This window comes from Orycteropus afer, unplaced genomic scaffold, assembly GCF_000298275.1.
Source record: "Orycteropus afer afer isolate SDZICR_OR568_19922 unplaced genomic scaffold, OryAfe1.0 scaffold00061, whole genome shotgun sequence".
NCBI lineage: Eukaryota > Metazoa > Chordata > Mammalia > Tubulidentata > Orycteropodidae > Orycteropus > Orycteropus afer.
Window position 1 is genome coordinate 3,505,547 of NW_006921648.1, and position 12,050 is coordinate 3,517,596.

At 50.6% G+C, this 12,050-nt stretch overlaps 1 protein-coding gene across 1 annotated transcript in view; it reads left to right on the top strand.

Moving 5' to 3' along the window:
• The first annotated feature begins 3,591 nt into the window (after nt 1-3,591).
• Nucleotides 3,592-12,050, top strand: part of CUNH16orf96 (chromosome unknown C16orf96 homolog) — a 44,057-nt gene continuing 35,598 nt past the window's right edge. Inside the window, exon 1 of the mRNA XM_007939712.1 lies at nt 3,592-4,011. Coding sequence (XP_007937903.1) covers nt 3,592-4,011 — 420 coding nt within the window. The remainder of the gene's footprint in view (nt 4,012-12,050) is intronic.

Sequence of the window (12,050 nt, forward strand, 5' to 3'; positions counted from 1 at the left end):
TAAAACAGACAATACCAAGTGTTGGCAAAGATGTGTAGAATTTGCAATCCTCCTACATTGCTGGTGGAACTATAGAATGGTGCAGCTGGTGGTTATTCAAAAGGTTCATGTAGAGGCATCGCATGACCTGCAATTCTGCTCCTCGGCATGTGCCCAAGAGAAATGAAAATGTTAGTCCACACAAAAACTTGTCCAGGAATGTTTATAGCAGTGTTATTTGTAATAGCCAGAAAGCATTGGGTGTCATGTATTTGGCCATCTCATACAATTTAGAGCAGGCTGTCTTTCCTTCACCAACGGGGTGTGTAAGAGGTGGTCAGAACATTAATAAAGAGTGTCAGAGTGAAATAAAATGTAAAATTAGTGGAACAGTAAAGGAAAAGAAGGAGCGTGCTGAAGACTCAGAAAACTAATATTGTTCAGACATCTTGTGGAAGAGCTGTTCAGTTAACATTGATGAGTAGGTTTTTTGTGTATATATGTATTTAATATGTATATATGTATGTGTATAAACGTGTGTGTGTTCCATCTTCTAGAAAAGCTTTAAAATGGCTTGTTAAAAGACATTTAAAAAATAAAGAAATAAAATATCCAAAATTAAAGACAGTTTTTGTTTACCTGGAGCAACAGAAGAAGGAGAGAAATGGAATGTGTGACTCATTGCCTCCACAAACAACTGCCTCCTTTGCCCTGAGACCAGAAGAACTAGCTGGTGTCCAGCTACCATTATTGAACATTTTGATTAAAGACTCTATATAGAAGAATCCTGATCAAAAGGGGGGATATGTAGAACAGAATTTAAAATTCTAGTGGAAACCAGATTTTTTTGAGCCATGGATGCTGGATGAATGAGACCCTGAAACTTTTGCCCTGAGATCATCTTTAAACTTTAAACCGAAAATAACTCCTGAAGTCATCTTAGAACTGAACAATAGTTTAGTTTAATGAAAAGAAGTCTGCCTTGAGCGTTAGCTTTTTAAAGAATTATCTGTATGGTATATAATTGACAATAGCAACTTGACAGGTTAGGTGGGAACCTTAGCGGGCAGTGAGTTTATGTTAATGGGGGAGGGGCAACTCAGAAAAGCGGGTGAGAGCGGGTGAGCGACTTGAGGGAGATAATCAGTGTCGCTGGTCGTTCGCGTAGGAATTGTTGACTTGGTTTATGTTCTACTGTGTACGTCCTCAACAACAAAACTAAAGTGAAATATAAACTAAAAAAAAAAAATTAAAGGCAGGACAAAACAAGAAAGAGAAATAAGGACAGAAGGATGAACATGAGTCTAGGATACAGCGCAAACCACGGCCTTTAATGACTTCAGCGTTGCTTTGGGTCGGTCACTGAACTGACTTTAGCGGCAATGACTCAATTCTCAGCACCCATAAGGTCCAAACACCCAAGCTGTCCAGGGGAACTACAATGTTCCCGGTGTAAGACTGGGCAAGAATTTCTCTCCAGGACCCAAGGAACATGTGATAAACAAGCTACATTCTTCCTCAAAATACGGTTACACTAAATTCAAGACATTCCACTGGGCACTTTCTCCCGCTTTCCTCATCATCTGCAATAGTGGAGTACCAGAGCAATTCCAGAAAAAGAGTTCTTTGAGTCAGCCGTGGGCTAGGCACTTCCAGGTACCATCTCTACCTTTACCGTCTCCCTTTCACAGCAACCAATGGAATGTTTAATTTCCCCATTTAACAGGTAGGGAAGCTGAGGTTCAGAGCAGGGCTTCATTTTGGTTTGACCTCTGAGGAGAATTTGCAGTTCCACCCAGATATACTGACTCTCATGTCTTTATAAGAATAAGCATGTGTAGAGTACATAACACAACCACGGCTATGGAATAGGATCCGACTCATGGCGACACCTCCTTGGGTTTCCGAGGCGGTATCTCTATGGAAGTAGATTGCCCAACCTTCCTTCTGGGGAGTAGTTGGTGGGTTTGAACTGCCAGTCTTCTGGTTAGCAGTGAGATGCGTTAGGCATTATGCCACCAGAGCTGCTAGTGTAGGTAACAGTGTTGTGTATACATAAGAGTCACCTGGTGATCTTGTTAACAATGTAAATTCTGATTCCCTATTTCTGGGGTGGAAATGCAAATTCTCAGTAGGGTGTTAAACCAGAATGAACCGGTTCTGAGTCCTGGTTCAGAGAGGTTTAGTCATCTGCACAAGGTCACACAGCGGGTAAGAAGAATCCAAACCCTCATCTGCAGTAAACACTAAGCTGACCAACCAGCTCTCTATTCTCCAGTGTTGCCTCCTTTATAGCTCTTGGGCAGGGAAGTGGGGGCCACAATCCCTTATCTGCAATCCCAAAATCCACAGAGCTCTGAACAAAGGAAGATGTTTCCTGAGTTTGCAGTGGGAGGTGCTCTAGCTGGAGACGCCAGCAGCTACCTGTCACTGAACATTACCAGTTACTGTCAGTTCTGACTCAGGGTGACCTTCCATGTGTCAAAGCAGAACTGTGCTCCATGCAGTTTTCAATGGCTGAGTTTTCTGAAGTAGATTGCCAGGCCTTTCTTCCGGGGAGCCTCTGGGTGGGCTCAAACCTCCAACCTTGCAGTTAACAGCTGAGAGTATTAACCAAGGTACCACCCAGCCACTCTGCAGTTGAGAACATAGTGGGATTAGATGACTCCTTGCAGTGAACACACATCAGTAAGAGGGTGTTAGAAAGAACTTAGCTGACTCAATCCCTGAGCTGCGTTTGTGTGTAAGCAGGTGTGTGGCAGGAGCCTAGAACGCCCCATGTTAGCGTGGGCCAGGAGTGGGGGCTCCACGGACTGAGTTGAGGGCCTTCCCTGCCCCTTCTCTAGTAGAGTAGGACAAGCAAGCTGCCACCTTCTTGTCTGAGAATTGACTGAAGCAGCACACAACCATAGTGGGGGCCCATGTGGTCTCCTGGTCCCCTGGCAATGGCTGAGACCCTTCTGGGGGAGCTGAGGTCTGGGGGAGCCCCAGCCCGAGGGGAGAGCACATGGTGCCTCCTCCCCCTGAGGTGGGAAGCAAGGGGCAGGATCAAGCAGGTGAACACTGCTGTCCCCGCCCTTCTCACCTCCTGCATTCTCCCCAGCTAGACCTGTAGGCCGTTTGGCCAGTGCCTGGAAACCAAGTGAGTTCTTCACACTCTCTTCTTGAAAACTGGCTTTCCTAACTCCTGGTCACTCTTCTGTCCCGATTCCAGGGCCTTCCCAGGAGCGAGCGTCCTCCCACTGCCTTTTCTGTTCATTTCTTGGAAGGGTTCATCAATTTTACATAATCAAGGGCTCGAACTAGACTGGTGATCCGCTTTTTCAAGTGTTCATCAAATATGAATGAGAGCTACTCCGGGCCAGGCTAGGCCCAGAACACCTGCTCACCTCCACACTCTCGGAAGCACGCCCACTTGTCCACGTTCCTTGGTGTCCTAGCAACCAGCAGAAGCTCCGACCTGAGCTCCAGTCAGGACAGATGCCATTTTCTCCCTGACAGTAGTGACTTGTTGCTTCCCTGGACCTCTGAGGACCCTCCGTGCCATTCCCCAGGAGCCATCCCTGGTCCCGAGGCCTCCCAGCACCCGGCCCGGCCAGCCCTGGCTGCAGAATGAGTTTCTCGGTTACATTCACTGAGCTGGTGAACATCGCCATCCCTCAGGGCGGGGTGGTGAACTTCCAGGCCCTGCACCTGCTGCTGCATGGCATCCTGGAACATATCCACATGGCCGAGCTGAGGAAGGTCCTCTCAGGGGACGAGGACTTCCTCCAGACCTCACAGGTCATGCTCATGCCCAGGGAAGGGGATGCCCAGCCCATCCTGAACCCCATGAAGAGGCTCAACAACGTCTTTGACCACGTGGTGAACCGAATCGACAAGCTAGAGAGTGAGATGGCCATGCTGCAGGGGCTGCCCTCCACCTCCCAGCTGCTGGAGGCCAGCCAGGGGACCAGCAAGCCCGCCCAGGACATGTGGCAGTTCATTAAGCTGAGGAAGATGTTGGAGGGCAATGAAGAAGCCACGGCCAAGGTAAGCCACCCAGCCTCCAGAGCACTTCCATACCCCTTCCCTCTGGTGGCAGAGGAGGGCAGCCCTGGAGGGGCTCCTAGGCTGTAATCTTTGCAGGAGCGCATCGCCAGGTATTTTTCCCGCAGAGCTGTTTGGTGGGTTTGAACTGCCAACCTTTCGTTTGGGAGCCAAGGGCATAATAAAAGTACCCTGCCTCCTGCTCCTTTGTCCCCTCACTTGATGAACTCTCCCCTATAACAAAGAGCCCTGGTCGCACAGAGGTTAAGTACTCCCTCAGCTGCTAATTGAAAGGTCAATGGTTTGAACCCACCCAGTGGCTCCACAGTAGAAAAGACCTGGTGATCTGCTCCCGTAAAAACTGCAGCCTAGAAAATCCTGTGGGGTAGTTCTCCTGTCACGTGGGGTCGCTAGGAGTTGGATCGACTCCAGGCATCTAACAACAGAAACTCCTTATAACAGAGAGGGAAGGATGGGGCTTTGGACTCAGACAGAACAAAGGCCCCCTGCTCACATCTTTCATCAGATATTAATCAAGGGCCCACTGTGGAAGAGATTCCATGTTGGTCACTAGGGGTGTAATGTGAACAGGAGCTCGTGGTCTAGTGGGAAGAGATGGACAGAAAGCAAGCAGATTAAAAAGAAAAACTACAAGAACTAGCAGCGTAAAGAGGGAAGAAGGAGCATTATCCCTGTGTTGTAAGTGAGGAAACATACTCAGAAATGTTCAGTAGTTTATTGAAGGTCCAACAGTGAGTGATGGGTGCAACAGGGAGTTGAACCAAGGCCGTTTGATTCAGGGCCTTCCCGTTGACTGCTATGTCCACTGCCTCCTTTCCAGGCACATAACAGGCACTCAATAATGGTGGCCCTAGAAGGGTTAAGAGTTGTCAACTTGATTAAACCTCAGTGAAGAATTTATTTCCTTGAATTTTCACCATCAGATTTTCCTTCTTTTTAAAATTATTTTTTCCCTCCTGATTCAACAACCTATCTGGAAGTCCACTTTTTTACTACCTGCAAGTTTCTGGCTGGAGTAGGAGGCAGTGCATGGGCTGCTGCTCCCACCCCAGACCCAGTACCTCTGGTGTGCCGCTGCAGAAGGCTCTGGGTACCTTTTCCCGACGTGCGGGGACCCCTGGCCTGATGGGGAAGATCCTCCACATTCCTCTTGTCTGCCTAGAACTTAAACCTAGCTGTGTTCAGGGCTGTCCTGCCAGTCCTGCTTGGGGCTCAGTGGATCGCCCAGGCTGAACTGTCCTCATGGAGTTGGCTCCTCTGCAGCCCCTACAAGGAGGGAAAGGTGCCGTGATTCAACTCAGTGAGTCAGACAGAATAGAACCATTGCAGCTTACCTGGTTTATTTAAGTAAGGCCGGGTTAAAATAGATTTTAGTCCTAAAACATAAATATATAAATAGTCCTGGACTTATTTTCAGAGTCCTCCTATTGGTGTCACCAAACTGTTTAGGGTCGTGGCTTTAAAACTGACCAGTCTCCAATTCTTTCATCTACCCATCCATCCGTCTGTCTGCCCATCTCTAAATCCTTTTATCCATCCATACAGTCAACAAATGTTAACTAAGCAACTATTTGTGAGGGGCCCCAGCATATGCCATGGGGACCCAGTGGTGATTGGGACAGACATGGTCCCCATTCTCCCATAGCCCATATGTACTAAGGGACACAGATACTAATCAGATGCTAACGTGCCCTGGTGGCGTAGTGCCGAAGACATTAGACTGCTAACCAGAAAGCTGGTGGTTCAAACTTATCAGCCACTCCTTGTAAAGGAAGACTAGGCAATCTACTTCCATGGAGATACTGCCTTGGAAACCCAAGGAGGGATCACTATGAGTCAGAATCAACTTGATGGCAATGAGAATGAGTTACTTTAATTGATGTATACATATATTTTTTTCCAGTTCCAGTAAGTGCTGCACAAGAGAAGTTTGTAGACTGTGGGAGGTATAACTGGGGACGGAGTCCCTCGAGTACTGGGGAGGCCTCCAGGGGAAGTGGCCTTGGAGGTGGGTTCTGAAGGGTGAGTGGGGATGACTTGTTGTTGTTGTTATGTGCCGTTGAGTCGCACCCAACTCATAGCGACCCCTCCTTGGGTTTCCGAGGCAGTATCACTAAGGAAGTAGATTGCCCCATCTTCCTTCCGAGGAGTGGCTGGTGGGTTCCAACCGCCAGACTTGTGGTTAGCAGTCAAGTGCCATAGGCACTATGCTACCAGAGCTCCTGAGGATGTCCTAGGTGGGGAGAATTTCAGACAGAGGGAATAGCTGGTGTAAAGGCCCTGAGGCATGAGGGAGCGAAGTGTTCAGGGGACAGAGAGGAGGCTGGTGAGCCTGGAAAGCAGACGGGAAGGTTGTGGGTGGGTGGTGCAATGAAGCAGAGCGGGCGTGGGCCACACTAGTGGGGAAGCAATGAAAACCCCAGCACCAGCCCCTCAGTCGTACCTCAGGCCACTCAACCTCTTTTGCCTCCATTTTCTTTGCCACGAGACAGAGAAAACATAATCCTGCCTGATACAGCTGCTGTGTGGGTTAAACGAGGGAAAGAGTTATTGACGCCTGCCCAGGGCCAAGTAGACCTTAACTGCTATTACCTGTTGAGTTACTTTCTTACTGTGGTCGCCACAGATGAACACAGATGTGGTGGCTCGAACAACACAAATTTATTCTCTTGCCATTCTAGAGGTCAGAAGTCCCAAATGGCTCTCCCTGGCTGAAATCCAGGTGTCAGCAGGGCTGTAGGGGAGAATCAGGAGCCCTGGTGGTACCGTGGTTGGCACTTGGCTTGGTGGTTCAAACCACCAGCCGCTGCGTGGGGGAAAGATGAGGCAGTCTGCTTCCGTAAGGATTGACGGCCTTGGAAACCCTCTGGGTTGCCCTGAGTCGAAATCCACTGGACAGCAGTGGGTATTCTAACTTCTGCCTCCATTCTCACATGTCTCTCTCACTGATCCTAGCTCCTCCTACTTATCAGGCCCCTGTGACTGATTCCATGGGCACCAGCTGGACAAAGCAGCATAATTCCCCATCTCAAGATCCTTCCCTATCACATCTGCATGGTCCCTCTTGCAATGTGAGGTCTCCTGTGCACAGGTTCCAAGGATTAGCATGTGGACATCTTTGTGGGGCCGTGACTCAGCCAATCATACCTACGTGCTACAGGGCTGTAGGCCGGGCCCTCGGGTCACAGCGGGCGTCCTTGCCCCCTGGGCAGTCTGGCCATGGGTAAAGTGCCTCATTCCCTGGAGGCACGCAGAGGAGAGGTCAAGGTTGGGCCCAGAGAAGGTGGGTGGGATTCTCAGGCCCAGCCTCGGGGTGGGGCTGGCAGGTCAGGCCTGAGAGTGCAGCCAGGTTGGGGGCCAGGTTGGCATTCAGCTGTTCTCTGGGTCCCTACAACTGTCTGTGTCACTGAAACATCCAGGATAGGGTATCTGTCTCTCCTCATCCTCCTAATGGCCAGCTCAGAGGGCCAGAGGTCAGAGGGCGAGGGGGCCCTGTGGGTACAATCTATATGGGTCAGTCTCTAGGCTCAGAGCAGGTGGAAGAGGCTGACAGGCAGGTGTGCAGGGGCGGAGGGAGGACACTCAGCACCCTGGGGACCACTGTGAGGCGCCCCACAGAGAGAACTGGGGACAAAGCGCTGGGAGAAGGGAAGTGGGGGCGGAGCAGCAGGAACGGGCCTGGATTGCTGTTAGCTGCTGCCATGTTCTGACTTGGGGAACCCCGTGTGTGGGACTCGATCTGCCCCATGGGGTTATCAAGGCTGTGGCCTTTCAGAAGCAGACTGTCAGGCCTGTCTCGGAGGGACTCGAACTGCCAGCCTTTCCAGCTAGTATCTCGTGCTGAATCATTTGCTCTCCCCAGGGACTTCCTGGGCAGAGAGAGGGAGAAGAAGCCCTTTTCAGCACAGGAATGGCAGCGGCAGCACAGGGCGTGGACGTGAGTGTGCGGAGGCACCAGCTGCAGGAGCAGCTTCCTCGATGGGTGAAGCTTCTAGAATGTGGGGGACTCTGAGCAGCTCATGAGGAAAGTCCCACCCAGGGACTCCTGGAGTCCTGCAACTTGCAGGCGTGCTGTGTTGGGCCTGGATGTGCAGAGCCCCAAGGCCTCCACGCAGCTGAGGAATGATCCCAGCATTGGAGAACGTGAGAATGTCATCGCCCTGTCCACTGATTGAGGTTGCCAGGGGTTACCACAATGCCCCCATTGTCAGGGTTGCCATGGTTTCGAGGTCTAGGATGATGCAAGCTGACTAGCTAAGTGTCTGCACCCAGTGAACAATCAGGCTGCCCCCCAGGTGGGGGCAGAACCAGTGTGTGGAGAGCTGGCCTCGCCTGCCTGTACCCCCTCCACCCCTTCCTCTCAGCCAGTGGCCAGGTTGTTGTCCTTGCTGCCCTACTGGGCACCCCTCCAGGGGGCCAACCTGAAGTGAGGAAGCAGATAGCCATAGGCTTCAGCAGTTGCCCACCTCACACAGGCAAGTGGTGCCTAGGAAATGAGAGCACATACCAGCAGGGCTTCTTCCCCTGGTGAGAGAGAGAGAAGGTTCCAGGGGACCCACGTGTGTGGGAGCTGGTGCTTTTGGGCAGTGCAGCACCAGACTTGGGCCAGTGGGTTAGATGACAAGGTTTCCCACCATCAGCCCTGTTGACATCTCCGTTGGAGTCATTCCTTGGGGGACGGGGAGGTGTCCTGTGCATTGTAAAGGGGTGAGCATCATCACCGCCTGCCAGCAGCAACCTCCCAGCTGTGACAGTCAAAAATGTCAGTCGTTAGTTGCTACCGAGTCAACTCCACAAGTTGGGAGACAACGTGGCGGTGACTCCTTGCGTGCAGAGTAGAACTGGCCCGTAGGGTCTTCAAGGCTGCTACCTTTCAGAACCAGGTCACCAGGCCTGTCTCCGAGGTCCCTCTGGGTGGCTTTGAACCACCAACCTTCCTCCTCTCACTTCCTCCTGATAGTTACCTCTTCCCTGTGTCCATCCCTCCATGCCCTCCTGCCCCCTGAGCTGTCTCCCTGTGCATAAGCAGCCCTTGTTTCTCCCATGATTGTTCCCTCCAAGGAGTGTGTCCACCTCAGGTACGTGTTCACCTCATATGCCTGTCTGTCGTTTGGCTGGAAGCCGCAGGAGTGGTGAACCACTGACCTTTTAGCTGGTGGTCAAACACTTACCCATTTACACACCCAGGGACTCCGAAAATTGTCTCTGGAAGTTGCCAAATGCCCACTTGGGGGTGGGGGAGACAAAATCACCCCCAGTTGAGAATCTCAAGGCCAGAAAACTGGATTCCTAACCCCCCCGCTGCGTGTCGTGACCCTGTAACCTTTGGGGGACCCAACCCAGCGCTTCCCACCCTGGGAGTTTTTCCAAAGTTGCAGATTTATAGGCCCGGCCCCCACCCCTGGTTCAGCGCCTGGGCAGCGCCCTTGACCTGGTGTTTCAGAAAGCTGCACTTGTGCCCCGTGGTCTGTGCCCCTGAGGCCTTGGTTTTCTGTTTGTAATAATAACCCCAGGAGGGAAATGGGGGGCATCAGCTGTCTGTCAAGGTGGTTCTGCCTAACCCTGTTCTCCTAAATAAAGTTGTGGTCCCAGTCCTGGAGAGATTTTAATGAGTTGCCGTCTTTTTTTTTTTTTTTTTTTTCCCAAATTTTATTCCCCCAAGAAAAAACTCCTGCTGTATATCTTACAAATTAGAAGGATTTTAAATTGAAATGGATTTTTTGAGAATTTTGTGACATCATTTAAGGGCTGTTAAGGATTGGATTGTGTCCCCATGTTGCATCCCTAGCCCAGAACTTGCTCTGATAGCACAGTGCCTAAGGCATCTGACTGCTAACCAGAAGGGTGGTGGTTCAAACCCACCAGCCACTCCACAGAAGGACCACTAGGTGGGCAATCCACCTCTGTAAAGATTTAGCACCTCGGAAACCCAATAGGGGTCGCTATGACTCAGAAAGTACTCCGTGGTAGTGGGGTTTGGTTTTGGTTTTTGGTGTCTGAGATCCTGTTAGAAACAGGGTCTGACTTTTCTTCTGTTAATGAGGTCATGCTATGTAGGGTGGATCCTATACCTATCAATTCTGGGTTATAGAAAGACCAGAATACACACACATACACACACGCATACACACGCACGCACACACGTACACAGGGGAAAACACACTCTGTGAGGCCCCGTCTACCACCCAAGGAACGGCCAGGGCTACTGACAAGAAAGGAGTGGACTTTAGCTTCCAGAACTGTGTGAAAACAAATTTCTCTTCTTTGTCAGGACAGCTGGGGGAGACTAGGACGAGGACCCTGAAGAGAGGCGGGGTTTGAGGAGTCAGGGGCCGAGTCACTGCAGCAACCGTGAGAACTGTTATTTCCTCGGGCCCCTCCTGCACCTTGGGCTGTGAAGTGCCCTTAACGCTCCTTATTTTTCTGGGAGCAAAGCATGGTTGCCACTCCCATTGGCCACAGCCCTGGATGTGGAATGTGTGTACCAGTCCTAGCTGGTTGCTTGAGCTGGCGTTTGCCTTGGGCCTCTTGTCAGGCCCCTCGAGGCCTCTGTAAACAGTGGACCCTTGGACCAAACCTAGCATTCTCGAAGCCCTCTTCAGAGAGAGCAAAAGCTGCGAGCCCGGACAAGTCCGGCTTCCAGTGCCCGCCCCGGCTGCTGGGGCCACTGGGACAGCTTCTGGGAAGGGCCGCTTTTCTTCCTGAACTCAGTCCCATCCAAGCTGCGTGTGCTGTGAGGGCCTCGGGCAGAGGGGATGGGCCCTTCCTGTTTCCTCTTCCACCAACACAATCCAGACCTGACCCTTTCAGACAGCTTCCCTCCACTGACCCCTTCCTCCCGAGGGCCGGAGCCCAGGGCTGTCCCTGGGCCAGGTCAGACAGCAGGCTGGGTGTCAGGCTGGGTGTCGTAATAGGAGACCAGCACCCCATAGAACACAGGCTTCCTCCGTTCCTGGGCAGCCCTTGCCATGGGGCAGCCTGCACGGCTCTGCCACCTTCTCTGCACCTGCCCAGTCCTTGCCCTTTGGTACCTGGGGTGCCCTCCATCGGGGAAACATCAGTGGGTAGGTGGGAAATCCAGACCTCACAGATCTCTCCATGTATAGCAGAAAAGGACTTTGTAAACCCATCCCATAATACCATGATCATGCCCAGTAAAATTAACAATAACTCCTGACACCATCCAATAGACAGTCAGTGTTGAAACATCTCCAGTTATTTCTACAACAAAAATGCTATTTTTTATAGCTTTATTGAGATATTTTTCACATACTATAAAATTCATCCATGTAAAGTGTACCATTCAAAAATAAAGTGTTCCCTTCACTGGTGTTAGTATATCCAGAGTTGTGCAACTATCACCAGAATCTCACTTTAGAACATTTTCCACAGCCCAGAAAGAACCCCATGATCGCTAGCAGCCACCCCCCATTCTCTACCATCCTCTGCCCCCCACTTTCACTTTGCATATTTTCGGGGTTCATTCTCACTATTGGTGCTTTATTCTTTTTACAGCCGACTAACATTCCACCGTATGGCTGTGCCACATATTGTTTATCAATTGATGGACATTGGTGTTATTTGCACTTTTTTGGTTGTTACTAATAATGCTGCTGTGAACACTGGTGTGTAAGTTTTTGTGTGGACACAGGGTTTCGTGTCTCTCTCAAGGTGGAATTGCTGGGTCAAATGATACCTCTGTGTTTAACATTTTGAGGAACTACTAGACTGTCTTCTAAAGCAGTTACACCCATTTACATCCCACCAGCAATGTATGAAGGTTCCAGTTTCTCCATATTCTCATGAACGGGTGTTATGTTGTCTTTTTTTATTACACCTGTCTTGTTGTGCTGTGCCCTCGAGTTGACCCCATATGACAGAGCAGAAGTGCCCCTTAAGACTTTCCAGGCTCAAAACTCAAAATCATTTGGAGGCAAAAAAAAAAGAAGGTGGGGACCAGGTTTGCTGGTCCAATGGAGCCTGGTGTAACCACTGAGACTATGGCCCCTAGCTGCCCTTCA